General features: G+C 38.0%; 1 protein-coding gene across 1 annotated transcript; it reads right to left on the reverse strand.

The window, feature by feature from the left end:
- Nucleotides 1–6,204: 6,204 nt before the first annotated feature.
- On the reverse strand, nt 6,205–14,011 carry LOC131310964 (glucose-6-phosphate 1-dehydrogenase, chloroplastic). The gene is made up of 10 exons (XM_058338245.1): nt 13,619–14,011; nt 12,183–12,448; nt 11,944–12,038; nt 11,604–11,718; nt 8,629–8,834; nt 8,402–8,551; nt 8,197–8,317; nt 7,883–8,112; nt 7,578–7,778; nt 6,205–6,768 (listed from the first exon to the last, which is right to left on the reverse strand). Exons 1-10 carry the CDS (start codon nt 13,776–13,778, stop codon nt 6,519–6,521), a joined length of 1,794 nt encoding a protein of 597 aa, XP_058194228.1. The 5' UTR covers nt 13,779–14,011; the 3' UTR covers nt 6,205–6,518.
- Between the last annotated feature and the right edge of the window lie 6,466 nt (nt 14,012–20,477).

The raw sequence follows: 20,477 nt of genomic DNA on the forward strand, positions 1-20,477 counted from the left end.
ATTAGAGTTAAACATTTTTACAAATATTTAACAAAACAAGAAGGATATTGTTGGCGTTACAATTTCATATTAAAAGAAAAAGAAAGGTAAAATGGTGATTTTGGAAAAAAGGAGAATTGGAGATGGTTATCCATTTGGAGGGAGAAATGGAGTTTTAGTTCTCCAAACTGAAGATCTGGAGATGTTCGAGATGCTCTTAGGAGGTTAGCGTGCAAGAATCGACTAGTTCTCTTCAATTTTAAGATTTTTTGTTGGTTTTTTTTTTTTTCATATTCGTAGTCGTTGAGTCAGACTTTTATAATTTTGGACCAATGTTGTTCGAGTTCATTAAATAGATGATTGTTCAGTTTGGTATAACTTAAGCGTAAAATTAGTATACTTTCGCTATATCGATAAGAAAGAAAGAAAAATCATTTATGGTGTGCAAATTCTTGATTTGAATAGTCCAACTTGATAGGTGCACACACTAGTCGATTTTATGTAACATCAATATGTTGCATTATTTTCTCAAAGCAAAAGCCTTGCTTTTTTGAACAAGTCAAGTCCACCACCCAAAAAGGAAAAATCAAAAGGAAGGGGGGAAAATAAAAAGAAAAGGAAAAGGAAAAGGAAAAGGAAAAAGAAAGTAATGAATATTTCAATGAAAACCATATTTAGGAGACTTTTCATAGTTTAAAGTCTATGAAAAGTATTGAATATCTCAAATTTATCTTTTAGGGTTGACACATATGTTGAGTGTTTCCAGGATTGGAGTGGTTAGAACTTGAAGGAATTCCTTTGTATAATTTTCAAATTTAAGCCTCTCCAACTCAAATTTGAGAAACCTAGGTGGAATTGGCACTATTTTTTTTTAGGAAGAAAAAAACCTAAAGCAAAGACAAGGTATAAAACTAAAATACTAAAAGCAAAGTCGCAAAAATTAATCTAGCCCAATTGAAACTTATCTCTTGCATTAGCCCAATTGAAAAGTAGCAAGTATATATGACCGAATGTCCGAGTCAGCTTGTGTGTATCTTAACTAATTCTGGAGCCCTGAAGTTAATAACCAGACTAATCCTTCAGTGACTCCGAAGTTCGAAATGTTTGACTTTCGTAGAATTTAAATTTGAACTTGCTTGTTTAGAAGTTTCATATTAGTATTATAGTAAGTGGGACCCTAGACAGATGAGTTTCTCATCACAATTCAGGTTCATGGGTCAAGTAGAGTGTGTCCATGTTCTTTTCAAAATGGACAGGCAATCAACAAACATGGGCACTTATATGGGCATCCCATCTTCTTCATAACCAAAGTTGGTTGTGTATTTCATTAAATATTACTATGTGGATTGAGAGAGAAAGCTGTGCAGCTGTATTCTACAATGACAAACTTGTCAATGTGTAGGTATGATACTCCGTCAATTCCGTCGGGGAATATTGCTCGTCACACCATATTACCATCTGTAGGAAATCCCAGCGCATCTATGTCGAGACCTAAGTTAAGGTCCTACGATATGCGAATGGAGTTAGGATTTTATTGTGAGCAATTGAACTGATGAATGTACTCCTCGACTGATTTCGGAACCCTGAAGTTAAGAACTGGGAAAATCCTCTAGTGGCCCGAAGGTTTGGAATGTTTGGCCTCTATGAATTTTGAACACGCAACCTCATGGAAGTTAAGCACTTATTAGCTTTCCCAAGCCCAGTTGACCGAACCCTTGGGGTTCCCATAACAAAGATGTTCATTTAAATTAGATTCTCAATTTGAGTTTTGCTTTGGTCGGTAGCCTCATTTGCTATAAATGCTTTTTGACAATGAATGTGAAAAAGAGTTGATTTCCTGGTGCATTCACACGAATGTGGAGAAACTATTCGTTTGCCCTTCACTGGGAAAAAGAAGAAGAAGAATCGTTAGTTCACAAGAGAGAGAGAGAGAGAGAGAGAGAGAGAGAGAGAGAGAGAGTTGCTTAGTATAATTTATGATCACGAACCACACGCTTAATCATGCATGGTATGTTGAAGCATGCTCAATCAGTAGCAAAAAGATTTAGACATAACGCGAATCCTTCAGCTAGTCGAGTTCATGTGGGGATAGTAACGCTTCGCAACGTCGTCTAGTCGACTTCTCTTGATTCAACCGTGATGGTGATTTTGTTCCATCGAGTAGAGATGCGGACGTCCTAGCTCGAGATTCAGTTGATTTGCTTATGGTTTCATTACAGTAGTATTTCAGTGATCTAGATTCAACCGTAACAGATTATGGTTTAGTATTTAAATGTTTGTTTTTTCGGATTATGGTGATCCTTTCCCCTCCCGTTTGAGGCGTTTCCCTTGTAGTCTTGTACTCTGTATGCTCTTTCCTTTCAAAACAAACAATGCGAAATTATGTATTCGTTTTCCTCTTCTTTTTCTGTTTTTCATGCAAAGGCGGAGTTGTTTCTGCTGATACCTAGGGATGTAAATAAACTGAGCCATTCACAAACTGTTTGAGGCTCGGTTCGGTAAGAGCTCGTTCGTATTCGATTCGTCTGCTAAACGAACTGAACGTGAACCACAATTCTAAGCTCGTTCCGTAAACAATGGCGGAGGGAGAATAGGATGAGCGGGGGCACGCGCCCCCACTCAATTTCTTTTTTCTTTTTTTTTAAATTTAAGATTTTAAAATGTATATTTTGTATTTTCTCTAGTTAATTGTATTTCATAATTGTATTTTCTCTAGTCAAATATCATTTCATTCTCAATTTCTTTTCCACATATTTGAACATTGTCATTATACCGGCGAAATGAGATGTCTAATGTGAAAAATAGCTGCCACTTACTATTTGGAACTCTCTAATGCACAATGTCCAAAATTCAAAAATGCCTAAACCATAGGTTATATGTTTTATACTTTAGCAATTATTAACAATAGGAGCAATAATGCTAAATATTGTGTAGTGAATTGCTCTTAGACTTGATCCGCTGAGACAATTCAAGTAATTCGATTGTTTTTATATTCTACGTAATTTACTATATTAAAAAATTATGTTAGGTTTTTCAATTCCTAGCACAAATGTTTTAACGTTGCTTAAAACGAAATTTTATTGTTGAAATGTGTTTAAAAGGTGCCCCCACTTACAAAGTTTTCTGGCTACGCCATTGTCCGTAAATGAGCCAAACCTAAGCCTAATGGTATTCGGCTCGGTTAGGCTCGCGAACCTATAATTAAATTAAATTAATAATTTAATAGGGGTCAATTTGTAAATATAAAAAAATTTAAGGTTGTTTATTTAATTCAATACTTAATTTTCTCCCAAATTCTATATGATCAATGAGAGAGTTTGAGTTCGCTTGAGTTTAATGAGCCGAGCCGAACCAAACCCGAGTCTTGACAAGCTCAATTCGAGCGTAGATTCAGCTCGGCTCTGTTCATTTGAGTTTAACGAGCCGAACTCGAGCTATACTAGTACCTCAACGAACCCAATAGAGCCGAACCAGAGCTTTGAAAAATTTTAACGAGCCGAACTCGAGCCAAGTTGTTCAGGCTCGAATCGAATTTTAGCCGAACTCGAGCCAGACTAGTACCTTAACGAACCCGAGCCAAACTAAATAAGGTTCGGCTCGATTCAGTTCGTTTACGGCCCTACTGATACCTAACTAGAACCTTTAATTTCATCTTTTGCACTCTAATTGTTGAAGAAGATGCTCTATCTTGCTAGTGTGACATATTTTGTCCCGATCAGGGGAGGCCGGAGGCAAAGGCGGGCTGGGCGGGCGGACGGGCGGACGGACCTCCTAGTTTCAAAGATTACAAAGTATCTCATGTGATTTTCAATGTTTTATTAATTCTTAAAAGTGTTTATCTTACCCGTAATAATCTTACCTTAACCACTCAAAACTCTTAATAAATTTGTTTACGGAACCACCGTTCATGCAAATTTTGCATCCGCCACTCGTTGTCGTTGTCATCGTCTTTTCCTGCTTACTTGGATGCTCGTGATTGATCCTCTGTTTCACAATAATCGTTTTGAGAAAATACAAAAGGAGTGAATTATATATTGCTATGTAACGTATAGCATTTCTTATATATCCATTCCTTACCAAGTTATGCACCAGCTATACACACAACTTTGGATATTTTTTTACTTGGCTTTACAAGAAATGCAACAGACATCTTTCTTCTGTTTTAGTTTTAGTTTGCTTTCCTTGAGGAGAAAAGAAAGCGACACCAATTTAACCTGAACGGGTTTGGCCAGGTGGGCATGAGAAAGCAAACACGTGCATGTTCTCTATGATGTCGCATGTTTGGATCCCACGAAAACCAAACATACCAAACCTTGGGGCCACTGGAAGGTTTGTCCGGTTGTTAACTTTAGGACCCCGGAATTAGTCGCTGTGCGAGAAAGCTGGCACGGACATCCGGTTATCGTAAAAAAGGACAACAATTGGTAGGTGTGAAATGTACTTATAGAAGAGGCCAAGTTTGTGAGATAATGTTGCCCACCTTGGAGACAAATGGGAAGCTTTTGAAAGCTAGTTGTTGACATATCACCCAAATCACTTAAATTCAAAGATTGTCATAAAGAAAAATCTTTCTTTTACCTGGGTAATTTTGAGAATTTCTCTAAAAAGCAACATGTATCAATCATTGTTTGTTGTCGTTCTTCTCGTCCCTAGCCCTGTTTTTTTATTTTATTATTATTATTACTTTGAACCTCAGTCCTGAATTCTTTCACCTTTTACTCTCTTCAATATGGATTCTTGAACACCAATTGGTCCAAGCTTATTAAATTGCAAGTCACACATTATTGAATTGTTGAGCTTATTAAATTGCCATTTACTTGTCGTCCCACATTAGACGGGACTTGAGAAGTGACACATTAGATGGGACCCGAGGAGTGGCTCTGCGAATCGCTAAGCTTATTAAATTGTCATTGACTGTTGTCCCACAGTCCTGAGAAGTGGCTCCGCGAATGGCTAAACTTATTAAATTATCATTGACTTGCCATCCTACATTAGACAGGACCTGCTCACAACTATTGTTGAATTGCTGAGCTTATTAAATTACCATTGACTTACTGTCCCGCATTAGATGGACCCGGGGAGTGCACTACTATTATTGAATCTGTTATCTATAATTCTTTTTTGCAAACACTCTAAAGTAATCCTTAAAAGCAAGAATCTCAAAATATGCACAAACTGGTAAACATGAACTTAATGTGCTTGTTTGAGTCACAATAATAACATTTCCTAAGATTGGCATTCTTCGTTTGAGTCACAACAATGAGATTTCCCTGTTTTTTTTCGAGTGTAAGGAATCATCTCAGCTATCCAAAAGTATTTTCAACGGAGGGAAGCAGCTTTAGAATCCCATACCGAGCCGAGCTAACAGATTTGGAGGTCCGTATGAAACAAAAACGATACTGTCGTGTTCTGAAAGAAGAAATAAAACCGGTTTTTGTTCAAGGCCAAGACGGTTGGCCGGAATACAAGTTAATCCGCAAAAGATCTTTCTATTACGAGAAAGAATTAATTCCGATCTATATGAAAAGCTAGTTTCGCCGAGGCTCATTATTTGCCATGATTCCATGTTAGATCCGAGTAAACAGATTCTGATAGGTCATTTGGATTCCCTTGGCGAAATCCTCGTATCTTTCAGCAAGGCAGATACTCGCAGTCGTAGGTTCCATCAGGCACATATGCCATCACTAGCCCGCGTGCGATTTCCTGAGGAGGTACAAGGATTCTGACCAATCGAATCAGGTATTGTTGTCAAAACATGATGAAGTGATTCTAACCAACTGGACCAAGTTACAAGTATTATCTTGGACTGTAACTAGTGAGAGGAGAGCAAGTTTTCAAATATGGCCGTTACGTAACGGGTATTTACTTAAGTATTGGCCAATATTGGCCAACATATGGCTGTATAATTGATACCGTTACATTCCCTGTACCACAATTTAAAACCCTAGAGGAGAGTGTTCCCATTGACCACACTGTAATTAGCTATTCTCAGACCCCAAATGCTTATAATCTCTAGCCATGGCTGCCGTTTTCCTCAGAATCAGCCCAAAAGTCACATGACCCATCCTGGCTGAGCACAAATTCAACCCACACCGCCTTTTACTGGCTGAGAGAATCGGGGGGGGGGGGGCTGCGCACAAATTCAACCCACACCGCCTTTTACTGGCTGAGAGAATGGGGGGGGGGGGGGGCTGCGAAAGCAACTGGAAGTGTCAGATATTCATATGGAAAAATGACTCTCTTTCAATGTCTTAAATATGAATAGACTGATTGCCGGGCTTTTTAGCCTCTTATAAGCAGTCAAACTGGTTCGCGGGCGTTTAGTCTTCCATAAAAAATTTCCTAAAAACTAGGGAGAGACCACTCATATATCAAAAATACTAGTTCCTAGTGACAAACTAGTATTATCTTCTACAAATCTGACATAACAAAGAAACACTACCCGGGACATTGTATGAATGAACCAGCACTCACAAATCGTGAAGACTGCAGATTTCCTTTACGGATTCTGATGGCCATTAAACCGGAGCATTTCGAAGTTATTGCTCTAAACCAAGATCGCCCCATCGGACTTTGTATCTGGCTGCAAGATAGTGAGCCCCGACAGGACCACGACTCCCGTAAGGATAATACTCTGGAATAATCTTCTTCTCTTCTAGTTCTTTCAGTACCGGCGTGAAGAGCAACCAAGCAGCGTCAAGCTCATCACTCCGAATAAACAGTCTTCTCTCCCCTTCAATAGCATCAAGAAGTAGTCTCTCATATGCATCCGGAATCTCCTTTGAGTACCTAGAAACCACAAAACACGGGGAAACCATCCATGAGGGAAGTGTTTCCAGATTTCCAAAACCACATTTTCTTGGTACATGCCCAATTTCGTCATACAAGATTATGCACACACAAAAAAATTTGTCAGAAGCTGTGTTTCTAGGAAGTTAGAAATTTTGATTCACTAGTTCGAGTGGGAAATTATAACTCCAAGTTTGAAAAGAATGTTGGTCTATTGGAAAAGCTACAGATAGAATTTTCATTTGATTCACCCGAAATTTAAATTATGTCAAAACCAAATTTAAATCACTTTTCATAGACATGGGTAGACCATATGTAGCTGGTACATTACGAAGGACAATAGTAAGCATGGTTTCCAAACCAAATGGTGCTACCAGTTTTAACCGGTCACAGCTATTGTGATTATCTAATGCAATTCAAGATACACACTCGATTTCATTTGCAAAACCACATACCAATCACTCAGGTGCCGCATGAGTTCAAATTTATCACTAATACAATTCCAGTTACAGGTGATTATCAGAAACAAAAAAAAAACTCGAGTTATACAGGTTTGCAACATGCCAACATATAGACAAAACTTCAAGCAATATCTGTTTCCCCTCTTAAGACAATGATGCTAGAAGTTGTAAAGACAAGTGAAGAGTAACAAACCAATCAAGGACTACAAAAAAGTGATAAGAACAAGGACCTTCTAAGTTTGATAAGCATGCACAAGGTTCGATTGACATTGGCTACAGCAACGCTCAATATAACAATTGCACCATAAGGGCATGCCTCAATATTCTACCAGAAGTTTTAGGTATTACCTTGCTGCATAGAGAAGATTGAGATTACTGCGGTCCAATCTCATACCCAAACCAGGGACCTTATTATTGATCTTTAAGTAGATAGCTTCATCTGGTTGAACACGGATAACTAGCTCATTTGTTGCTTGATCAAGATCTGTCCCAAAACTCCGGTTATACAAATTACCAGGCACATGCCTAAACTGAACTCTTATCTCAGCTCTGAAGAGAAAAATGCAACATTACGTAATCATATATCAAAAAATGGATGAAGATGATATCAGTGCAAGCTGCGCAATTTCAGATCTTTTCATAGTTTGACAAACCTCTTGTTATGTAAAGCCTTCCCAGCTTTCATTAGAAAAGGCACCCCGTCCCATCTTGCATTATCAATAAAAAGGGCAGCTGCGGCAAATGTTGGAGTGAGGCTGTTTTGGGGTACGGTCTTGTCATCAGTATAGCCAGGGTAAACTACACCTCCTCTTGTGTGGCTCTTATACTGTCCTATGACCACATCTTCAAGTTGTATTGGTCTCATTGAACGTAGAACTTTAACCTAATACCCATCAGACCACTTTAGCTAACAACAAAAAAGACATGATAGATATTCCCTAGTGATTGCGAAGGAAAATAGGAAAACCTTTTCATTTCTGATGTCTTCTGCATCCAAACTAACAGGGGTTTCCATGGCAAAAAGAGCCAATATCTGAAGAAGATGATTTTGCATTATGTCTCTTATTATCCCGTAATTGTCAAAATATCTGTAACAAACCATAAAAGAAACAAAGATTAGGTATTAGAATAGATTGTGCCTAATTAAACACCTGTTTGAGAAATAAATATACCCTCCTCGCCCTTCAGTTCCAAAATCTTCAGAAAAAATCAACTGTACACTCCTAATATACTGTCTGTTCCATAAGGGTTCAAAAATGAGGTTGGAAAACCGAAGCACTGATAAATTCTCCACTAGCTCCTTCCCCAAATAGTGATCTATCCTGTTAAAAAAATTCCCCATGATTAGATTTTAGCGCATTACTTCCTCATAAGAACCAACGCCAGCTAAAAGACTTGCCTGAAAATTTGATCCTCCCCTAAGTACTGCTTGAGGGATTTTGTCAAAGCAGCTGAGGATTCAGAATCACGACCAAAGGGCTTCTCTACAATGACTCTCGTCCAGCCATTAGTCGATGACGAAGAGAGGCTTGCGCATTTTACAGCATCTACAAATATATTCGGTGGGATTGATAAATAAAAAAGGCGATTAGAAACCCTCCCACCCTGCACAGAAGTTCGTTGCAATCAATCTAGATGAACATAAGAATCATTTGCAGGAAAATTGATTATCTACAACATAGTAGACGAGTAAATCAAGAAATCTATACCAATGAGCCTGTCCTGAGTCTTGACCTTTAAAAAGACGAAAAGCACTAAATAATTCCAGGTGACATACCAAAAACCATTTGGATAAACAAAAAACAGGTTACAAGTTCTTCTTTTTTTAATCCGAAAAACAGGTTACAAGTTCAAACCAGCAAAATTAAACAAAACTCGAAGAGTTTCCAGAAAACACACAAAAAGGGTAAACGATGGATAATGTTACTCTCCATCTTCAAATACAGTTGAAGACAAGACAAAATAACAGCACTTCCTATTTCTCATTCCGATTATCGTTTTTTAGATATCTAAGAAAATATCAACTTGAAGGCTCAATGGCCGTCATAAATATCAACATGCACACTCTATTTCCGCTGAGATTGTTTGCTTTCTGATAAGTTTTACACGAGATTCTTGCATGCCCATACAGCCATACTAAACCAATCCAAAGTATACTCGTGGAAGCAAAAAGATTTAGGAAATACCCATAGGAACAATGCATAGTCAAAACCAAAGCACATATTGTCTGTGTTCAGATAGGTTTTAGAGGTCAAAAGATGTAACTCCCTGATTGTGCTACAAGTTTGATTGCTGTGGGAGATCACTAAAGTGAATTAGCATACTGTTACACTGTCAAAGCAATGAATAGTCTAGAGGCTTTCACAAAGCTTCAAAGCTCTTGCTTGAATTGTTGTGGTGCAATTGTAACCACAGTTGTAGTAATCTCTGTCAGACTTAGAGTTTCTTTTTCATTTTCTGTTCTTGCAATTTTCACCCCTTAAAGCCTCAACCACAACTAGCCAGCTTTTATGTCACTCCTTTAAGCCCTGTTATACTAGCGTACTTTGTTCTTCATTAAACCTAATAACCATATTACATCAAAAGAAGTAAAGCACAATCTAGCTAATGTTCACAGCCTTCAGAAACAGTGCCTCTACCTTTTATCTCCGTTCCTGAATCCTTACCTTTGACACCACACGTAACATTAGACTTAACAATATTTTGAAGCTTCTCAGCCAGCAAAAGCTACATATATTTTACCTTGAAATAGCTCTTACAGTGTAGCCCCATACAAAGTTTCCACTCACTACTGTACCCATATCTTCCCCATAATCGTCCTTCATCGCATACATTGACCGTATGCTTTTCCCTCTAACAACCACCCTACTAGAATGTTATGTGATGGATCTTCAAAAAACCAACCAAAGACATCAGGACACCAACCTGGATGTTCAAACGAAAATGATAATTCTGGCGTCTTAAAAGTCTAGGTAGAAATGCTGACCAGCTATGCCCTCCAAATATCATATGTTTAAACCTGAAAGAAATATTTTATCACCCAATCTCCTGGGCAAAAAAACTGATTCGATGCATAGCTCATGATGGTGTTGCTGCTCAACAAGACTGCCATTATAGGTCACCCATCAACAGGTCACCCTTCTCGATATTTCCCATAATCAACTTATCTCCCAACCAAAAAGAAACTAACTGAATGACAGATCCACATCAACAAATGAATTGATCAATGTACTAGGAATCTTAGTTAGACTCTCTTGCCATAAGATACCTCTGCAATCCTTTAAGCCTGTAATGTGCAGTGGATATCCCATCAAGCCAGAAATATAGACCATAAAACTGAAGATATGGTGAATGCACATGGTAATAGTCTAATACAATTCTTCCCAAACTCGAAATGTAACAACATTTATGAATGTTATCAGTTAGGTTCATTAATATTTAATAAATAGAACCGTCAAAAAAGTACACATCTAATTATCTAAAGCATTTCCACATAATGTGATCATTTACCATTCCAAGTTAGCTTAAATTGAAGGGTGATGTGGTCCATACAAAGAGATCACGGGTATTTGGTAATTTCATATGGTTGGAAGTTATGGCCTTATGGATTGGATGGTTCTAAGGCCCAAGCCTTAATTTGGCACATGTTGGATGACATGGGCTGGATTCTTAGAAGTGTCTTTTGGGTTCTAGCCAAGTCAAAATGTCTATTTAATTTCTAGTCAAAGTCTTTAGATTCAATTAGTCGAACAAAGAGTCATTTGATTTTTCCATTTCATTAAAGTTAAATGTAGCCAAAGAGTCAATTAGTTTATCCAAGAGTCATTCGGTTTTCCCATGTCGTTAAATCAGTCAAAGAGTCTATGTTCAATGTGTCTTTGAGAGTCCAAAGTTGGTTGAAGTTTATTTATTTTGGGAAATTCTTTACTCAAGTTGAAATTGGTATAAATAAGATCGTAAGCCTTATGGAAGGGATGATGAGTGATAATAAAAATTGAGTAGCTTTCAAGCTCTTAGATTGTGTGATGCAATCTTTTCTTTGGTGTGATGCTTAAGAGCCCCTAGTTGTGATGCCTTGGGTTTTCTAGGTGCGATGTCAAGACCTATATTCCTAAAACCCGTCTTCTTCTTCTTCTTCTTCTCTTTCCACTTTTAGTCCCAAAACATTCACTTTTCTTTGTGTTTTCGAAATCTGTCCTACATCAAAAGGTTGGGGTCCTTGTGCATAACTTGATACACGCTGTTAGAACTTGTCCCACATTGGTCAAATATAACCTCCAAACCTAGTATATGAGCCTGGGCAGCCTCTCCACCCATTGCCAAGGATGCTTTAACACACGCCAGCTTTAAAAGTTTAAACCAACCAAACCTTACCTCATGCTCCTTCAGTTTCTTGTCAAGCTCAGCAAAATGATCCTGAGAATCGTATTGACCAGAATGGTAGAAACATCTTTTAAGGAATTGGTCCATCTTTTCACCACAGTTCTCCCTGGAAAACCAAATGAAACTTCATAATTGGCCGCCAGAAAGCAGTGGAATTTGCAAGTTAAACGAATTACACCAAGTAATCCTATGACAATATTTATCCAGAAAAGAAAATCCCACAACGGGAACATGAATCAAATTGAGAACACGAGACAAATTCAGGCAACATGCTCTTTTCATCTACCAATAAAAAATCAAATAATCGAGAAAAATATAGAGTTGGTTTCACCTCTGATCAATCCGGCAAGTAAGGGTCCTGCTAACCATGTTTCTGAGCTCAGCATCAGTCATCTTACTCCGGGCATAACCAAAGATGGTGAAGTGCTGCAACCAAAAAAATTCCCTGATTTTTACAAAAGTGCATTCTAGCATATAAAGGCCAACAATTCTGAAGCTGGTCCAAGTTGGCATATACAAAGTTGCAAGAAGAAAGGAAAGAAAGGAGAAACAATGTCGATTCATACAAACCTCAGGGAGGCAACCCTCATAATAAAGTGCAAAAAGTGCAGGAAATATCTTCTTCTTCGCAAGGTCCCCTGAGGCTCCAACCACAGTAATACTGACAGTGGAGTCATCTTTATTAATACCAAAACCAGCAGCTTCTTCATATTCTTCAGAAGGTGTAACTGACAACAATCCTTTTTTCATATTCTCATCTTCTGATAACAATACATTTTTCATTTTCTTCGGAGGACTTTTATCTTCAATTGGGGCTAGTGTTGCGGATACTGCACCTATACAAATCCGCAAAATATAAACCAGGGAATCAACACGCGAAGCTATAGTCTTGAGCTCCGCATACAATCAGGAAAAGGAAGAAAACTACAAATAACTGACCAAATAAGCTCACGTTTTTCAGTATAATCCTTTGGGCTCTGGATAAAGTTGAAGAAACAAAAGGACAATTAGTTCCACATACTGTCTCGTTGTTGCTTTGGTTAGTTATAATTGCAACTCTACCAAAATATTTGGATTTTTCTAAGTTGTGAGAAAAAAGTTTCTACTTTTATACTTCTAAATTCTAAGTGATGTTAATCAAAGATTTCAGTAGCAAAATTCGTCTCTTGCAGGTGCTTGGCAATAGAAAAAACCAGAGAAATAAGAATAGAGGTTCTGTTTGGATACATGTACACTAAAAGAAGGTACTTGACACCCTTAATCACTTAGAGCAGCCAAGAGGCCTTTGGCCCAATAGCATCATGGTGTGCACTTTGGTGCTAGGAGTAAGGAGGTCAGAAGTTGATCTCCTCTAAGATGCTAATCTAACTATTCTAACAATAACAACTTTCGCCGAGCAAAGGAAACAAAAAAAATTTTTCAGAGCAGCTCAATTACATTTTCTAGTTTACCTATCGATTAATACATTGAGATCAGAGGCCAAGAGGCCTTTGGTCCAACAGCATCGGGAGTGCACTTAGGTGCCGGGAGAAAAGGAGGTTATGAGTACAGCTACTCTTCCAAGGTGCTAACCTAACTATTCTATTCTAACAATACTGACTTCCACCGATAAAAAAGTACATCGTGTTTAGGGGCTTTTATCTTTGATAACTTAAAATCACCATGTGATAGGAGTGATTTGAAATCCATCATGTCCATCACAAGTCATCTATAACTCTTGTTTCGTCTCTCATTGCAACATGAAATTCCTTCACTTGAAATCCACCGGAGCCTAAATCTTAATGGAAAAAGGCCTACAAATTAATACTCTTTTAGCTAGATAGAAGTATACCCACCAAGAAAAATTAACAGATTCAACAAAACATCACCCACTAACAGACATAAACAGAAACTCCGATTGCCAATTCATCTATCATCAATTCATTGTCCAAAAAAAAGTAGAAGATAAATTCCCAAAAAAAAGGAAATTAAGAACAAGTCTAACACAAAAGGCAGAATTAGCTAACCATCTTGCATGCAGACCACGTTGGACTTTGATTTCCGGTTCGATTGAACCGAAACTTTACAGGGTACGAATCTTTTCGGAGAATTCGAAGAAACGGCTACTGGGTGATGCCCATAATTGGAAGAAGAACAATATGAACGGCAATGCGAAAGGGTCGACATATCTTTCTCTCTCCAATTTTTCTGCTTTCCCAACACTCTTTCTCTCTCTCTCTCTCAAAAGTGGGGTTTTCTGTGGAGGTTTATTTACAGAGAAGTTCTGAGAGAGAAAGATGGGTCAAAGAGAACCACGGATAGATCGAGGAGTTGGAATTAGACCATCGAAATCTCCGAAAGGTTCTGTTGGAGTTTTTCTCTGCTGTTGTTTTGTTAAAAAAACTCACGGCAACTCCACGAGGGTGACGTGTTAGGAGTATGAAATTAGGTTAAATACTGATTGGAAACTTATTACTTGCTCTTGGAGCACCACGTGCGGTACTTCACAGATCGTCTCCACCACACATTTGTGTGGATCTACCAGCAGCGTGAAATGTGCAAAAATGTATGCGATAAAAAAGACCCGTGATTCCGTGAATACTGTGTGATGGCGCTCCGAAAGCACGGGAATAATCAATGTAACGAAGAATAAAAATAAACAAAGACCGCTTTGTTTTGTTTGGATTTTGAGTTAGATTTTTGAGACAATGAGCGGAGGAGATAGATAGAGACGTGAAAGCAACAATTGAAGATAAAACTGATTGGTAATTGTACGCAGAGGAAGGGATTGGTTGTAGAGACTCAGAAGAGAACTTAATTATATTTTCTTGTACTGAATAATAATTTGGTAGGTAATTGCACTTGCCATTATTTTGTTTTTCAATATGAAAAAAGATATTTCAAATAGACCACAGATGTATTTAAACTTAATTTCCATTAAGTTTTAATGAATTTATATGAGATTCTTAGAATTAACTTTAGGTATAAATCATAATTATACCCTATATACTACTCAATCCATAACATCAAAACTTTACCTTTTTAAGAAAAACATAACGATTACACTTCAAAAGTTTAATTTGAAACATTTACCCCTAAAATTTTTATTTTGAATAGTTGAAAGTGCAAAAAGAATATTCTGTTCATCCAAAAGTCAAATGAATAAACATTTGGAGATATTTAAATATCTAAAATTGGACAAATAAATTAATGTGCAGAATAAGACTAGATATTTTGACTCATATAAGCCTCCCACCCAAAAAAAAAAATAAAAAAAGACTAGTCATTCTTAGTGTTAGATTTTTTTTGAGGGTCACGACCTAAAATCAATTGGCAATAGCTGAAGTGGTCTCTAGAATATATTCACCAAGCTTGGTGGCTTAGATGATCGATGTGGGACAAGGTCTAACACTTCCCCTCGCATGCAGCCCAGATTCACGATATTATTTATTATATCCATTTATTCTAAGTGTCCGGCAGACAGCAACGAGGCTTAGGTTGCTATCCATGGAGCCTAAATCTTAAAATATGAGAAGAAATATTTTATTGACTTCGATATTACTATACAATGAGCTCCTCTATTTATAGAGGAGAGGGAGTGTAATATCCCAAAAATTTTATTAAATAAAAATTTCGTGATATTATTTTCAAAAATTATTTCCTTTGTTAATAATTTGTTTTATTTAATTAGATTGATTAACTAGCTAATTCGTTGAATTAAATTGAATAGGGTGTATTCGTATTCATAAAAATCTATTTTTGATCAACGAGATTTTATTTTCGTAAATCGAGACCGTGGTTAGTCTCAAAATATTTTATTTAAACTACGGTATTAATTTCGTAATTTTTCGAAATCGAAATCCGGACTATCAAACACCGTGAGGCACATTTCCGCACATACATGTACTAATTCCTACACCCTTCCACACCCAATTATCCTCCCTCCCTCACAGTAAACTCCCCCTTTCCCTCTCTGCCGTATCTCTCTCTCTTTCCACCTTTCTCATAACCGAAGGGCCAAAACTTCGCCATAACGGCCGCTGCCCCTTCGTCTCCCTTTCCAGTTACTCTCTCTCTCCCTCTCTCGGCCCTTCCATGACTGAAAGGCCAACTTGGCCATTAAGAAAGACGGCCAGCCCTTGTTTCGGCGAATCGCGGCCCGGTTCGACGCCCATATATACCCACCTCCCTCTCGGCACCTCCACCTCCTCCTCCTCCTCCGACCCTCCACCAATCAGCACCACCTCCTACCGCCACCTTACCCGTGTACCACCACCTCGACACCGAGATCACCTCACCTCCTCCGTCTCGGCCCCTCCTCGGTAGCCACCTCCCCACACCACCGAACTCCACCACGGCACCACCGGGACCACCCACTACCGAACCCATCACCTCCGGCCCGTACCCGCCACCACCGGACTGCCGTACCCCACCACGAGCTATGAGAGAGAGAATTGTGGCCTTGGGTGTGTGTGCCGTGAGTTTCGTGGGCGAGCCGCGCCGGGGGCCCCGACGGAGTGCCGCTGGACGCCGTCTCGAGATTTCGAAACCACCACAGCGATCTACGGACCCGTACAACATTTACCCTAGTTTAGAATCACGTTTGATGTAGTTTTCCGGAAACCCGAAACCTTAATCTCCATTTTAATTGAAATAGGACCAAAACTTTTTGGATGAAGATGATGACTTGTTCTTAAATTCTTAATTATTGCTTAGTCCTATTTTTATTAATATTTAGCCCTGTTTTGTGGAATAAAATCGGTGGTAAGGCTGCTTGAAAATGATATTGTTCGTAAATTGATTGATTATTGTGAGAAATTAATGTTATGATGTGATTTGGTGTTATTGAATTTCAAGATCAGAGAATAAGGAAATTTGTAAAAAGAAAAATATATACTGTTAATCATCTATTTTATTTATAAAAAAAAAAACCCAAAGAATGGGAATTAGTGATAATATATATACACACACACACACCACAGATCAAGTGAGGGATCCCTCACTTTGTTAAAATGCGGGACTTTCATTTTCCGATCAAATTTTGAAAATCCGAACCATTCAATGTGTACAGAACGTGATTTTAAGAGTCCTCGCGAGAAATCAGCAAAAAAAATGACCAAGAAGGGCTTCATCCGAACAATTTTTTTTGAACCGTTCAATGAAAACTGCTCGGATGAAGCCCTTCCTGGTCATTTTCTTTGCTGATTTCTCGCGGGGATCCTTAAAATCACGTTCTGATCACTTTGAGCAGCTCGGATCATTGAAATTCAATCGGGAAGGGAAGTCCCGCATTTTAATAAAATACGGGATCCCTCACCGGAACCTGACTGTATGTATGTATACACACACGCACACACACACACACACACAAAACTTCTAATAAGAGCGCCCCTACCGTATTACGGTAAGGACGTCCCTTTACCGACAAATTTGCGATGATCCGAGCCGCTCAATGTGTTCAGAACGTGATTTTAAAGGTACTCGCGAGAAATTAGAAAAAAAAAAACCTAATGTTTACGAGTAGTATAAGCTAAGTATAACTTAAGAGTTATTTTAAAGTACGAAATATAGCAATTAAAAATTTAGGTATGATATTATATGAAAACTAGACCTAATGTTATATGATTCCAATTTCCCTCCTAAAAGTTTGTACTTGGCAATAATTAAAAATAATAGGCATTAAGGAAGAAATTCCTACTTTTAAGTACATAAACTTAGGTGGTATTGTTTTAACCACTATGCTTTTAAAATTCCGTATTTAAACTACTTTTAACACAATAAATATTATTTTTAAGTATTAAATAACAAAATTGAGGAAATGCAATAATAGTTAGAAAATATAAGTTGATAAACGAAGGATATGATTTTTGGATGAGATAAGGTATTAATAAAAAAATTTAGGCGTGAAAATTGAAATGATATGATTTTTGGAACTAATAGCGAAATATATAATTTCTAGATACTATATATTAATCATAACAAGCGATCAACATATTAAGTATTACGAGTAATTTGTAAGTATTTAATTAAGAATAATATTTGAAACTTATAAAAAATGAAATTTTCATAAAATATTAATATTTTATAGTAACAATAAGTTTATTTTTCTAACTAATGATTTTACATTATTGTTTTCACAACTTGATAATTAATATTATAATTGCCTTATTATTCTTTTATAATCAAACTTGTAAAACTTGATATTTGTTTCCATATAAGATTAAGGGCAACGGCTCATTCATAAAATGTTATGTGATTTATTGTTCAAAACTATTATGTTGTTATTTCAATATTTCGCATCTTATTGATTATTGTTCGATTCATGAACTTACGTGATAGATCGGATTTAGCGACATGGGTTGGTATACACTAGAAATCACCTAGACGTTATTAGGTAAATGATAAATTGGAAAGTTTCAGGAATAAAGGTTGCCTGCAGGCGGATGTCAAGTGGTGATGTGATTTGAGACAGGTGCTAACCGGGGCCTGGACTTTGAGATGGGCGCTCACAGGGGCTCAGTCTCCAAACTGGCGGGAAGTCCAGTGATGATTTGAAACTGGCGAGAGTCCAGTAATGAATATGAAGTGATATAGGCGAACCCTAGTTATGCCATGGCATGATAAGGCGATAAGCTATCCCTTTTGTTTGTAGTGAGAGGGATGCACACTTAGTATTTAACTTAGGTGTAATCCACAATAGCAAAAATGAAGTGACCTCATGAGACATGACATGGCTAATGGTTGGGGACGAAAAGATTTTGTGGCGAAGATCTTAGATCTCACATCAAGTTAAAGGATAGTAAGAAACGGATTATGTGTTATTATGTTGTTATTATTTGGCATCAATATCATGTTGCTTGCTTGCTGTAAAGTAAGGGGATAGAAGAGTAGGTTTATCTATTAAGTGATTTATCACTCACGCATACATTTGTATCTTGACAAGTCGTTTCTTTCGGCGATCAATTTGCCAAAGCGTGCAAGATTCTATAGTAGAGCAGTTGATACAGGTGGGACCTCTGAAACGGAGTCTGGGCCAATGTTACTTGAAATTTGTGTCAAAACTAGAGTTGCTCTGGAGTTGCTTTTGTTAAATAAATGTATATAGATTTTTGTATTATTTTGAAATTGTATAAGGATAAATAGGGGTCTAGAAATTTGTAAAATTCAGCATATTTTAAGAATAATGCGCCCGAAATTCCTTGAAAAATCGGAGCGTTACAGGGAGCCTAATTAAGGAAGGAAATCATATCAATTAACTATGAAAGAAAATCATCTTAATTACAATCAAATTTCAATCTCAGTATCACAATATGATTACGATATTATTTATTATATCCATTTATTCTAACACTTAGGGCTTGTTTGATAACCTAAATTCAGCACTTAATACTGAATCAATTAAGTAATAAGTGATTCAGTAGGTTTGATAATCACATTTCATATTACTTAACAAATTAAGTACCACTTAAAATATAGGCTAAAAAGTTAAAAAAAATTAAGTAGCTTTGAGCTACTTAATTCTGGCTGAATTTTTGTGTACTTACATTCAACCGTCATACCACCACCACAACCACTTCCACCAACACCTCCACCACTCCACCACCACCACCATTACCACCACCTCCACCACTCCACCACCACCACCTCCACTACCACCACTCCTCCTCCACCACATCACCACCACCACCACTCCCTCCACTACCACCACCACCACCACCACCATTTCCACCACTACCACCACCACCAGCAGCTCCACCACCACCACCACCACCATCAGCTCCACCACTCCACCACTACCATAACTCCACCACAACCACCACCATCACTACACCACCACCACCACCGCTCCTACCACCATCACCATCGCTCCACCACTCCACCACCATCACCACCACCGCCACTCCCCCACCACTACCATCACTACACCATCACCACCATTTCACCACCACCACCACTTCCTCCACTACCACCACCACCACTTCCACCACTCCACCACCACCACCACCACTCCACCACTACCATCATTACACCACCACACACCACCGCTCCTACCACCACCTCCACCACTCCACCACCAGTACCATCACTACACCACCACCACCACCACTCCACCACCACCATTACCAGCACTCCTACTACCTCCACCACTCCCCCACCACCACTCCACCACCATTACCAAAAGTATATTGTGACCGTTAGTAAATTAAGATAGAATTGGAACAAAATTAATTCACCATTTTTTTAATTCAGTACTTAATATATTTATCAAACAGCTTTTCAGCTTAAAAATTTCAGCATTCAGTTTCCAGTACTTAATTTTTCAGCTTTCAGTTTCAGTTTTCAGTTTTATCAAACAGCCCCTTAGTATGAGATAAGGGTATTTTTTTCCAATAGTCAAAGGAATTTAGGTCAATTTTCGCAAACCTCAATTAATTTCGTTCCCAGTTAAGTCAAAGAGAGGCTATCCAAATCGGGATTGAAGATTTCACAAAAAAATCACTTTCTGTTGTCTGCCCCCAACAATGGAACCATGGTCAATCGAGTGGGAAATAAGCGCACCAACCAACCAGATTAGGCATCGGGGCTGAAACGATACTATTCTATCACAGAGGATCTGATATTCTGACTCCTTTTCATGATGTGACAGAGGCCAAACTTGATATTGGCAGCTTCTTGTTAGGTTGCGTAGGAAAATTTATTCAGTGTTCTAGGAATGCACGAATTTCGGCTCAAGATTCCAACTTTGGGAAAGTGAATTGCACCTCATAATTTTCCAGGTTGTGTAAACCATAAACTATTGCTCTATCCCATTTTAAATGTCTCTTACAGAAATTCTTGCATTTTTAAACACATCCATCTCTGCATCAATCCCCATTGACAGTCACA

Source organism: Rhododendron vialii, chromosome 12a (assembly GCF_030253575.1).
Source record: "Rhododendron vialii isolate Sample 1 chromosome 12a, ASM3025357v1".
Classification (NCBI taxonomy): Eukaryota; Viridiplantae; Streptophyta; class Magnoliopsida; order Ericales; family Ericaceae; genus Rhododendron; species Rhododendron vialii.

Excerpts from the sequence above, each read along its gene's own strand:
- LOC131310964 (XM_058338245.1), bottom strand. The coding sequence starts at position 13,778 with ATGTCGACCCTTTCGCATTGCCGTTCATATTGTTCTTCTTCCAATTAT. Across the intron at positions 12,039-12,182 it reads ATGAGGGTTGCCTCCCTGAG|CACTTCACCATCTTTGGTTA; the intron begins GTTTGTATGAAT and ends TTTTGGTTGCAG. Across the intron at positions 8,113-8,196 it reads AAGACATCAGAAATGAAAAG|GTTAAAGTTCTACGTTCAAT; the intron begins GTTTTCCTATTT and ends GATGGGTATTAG.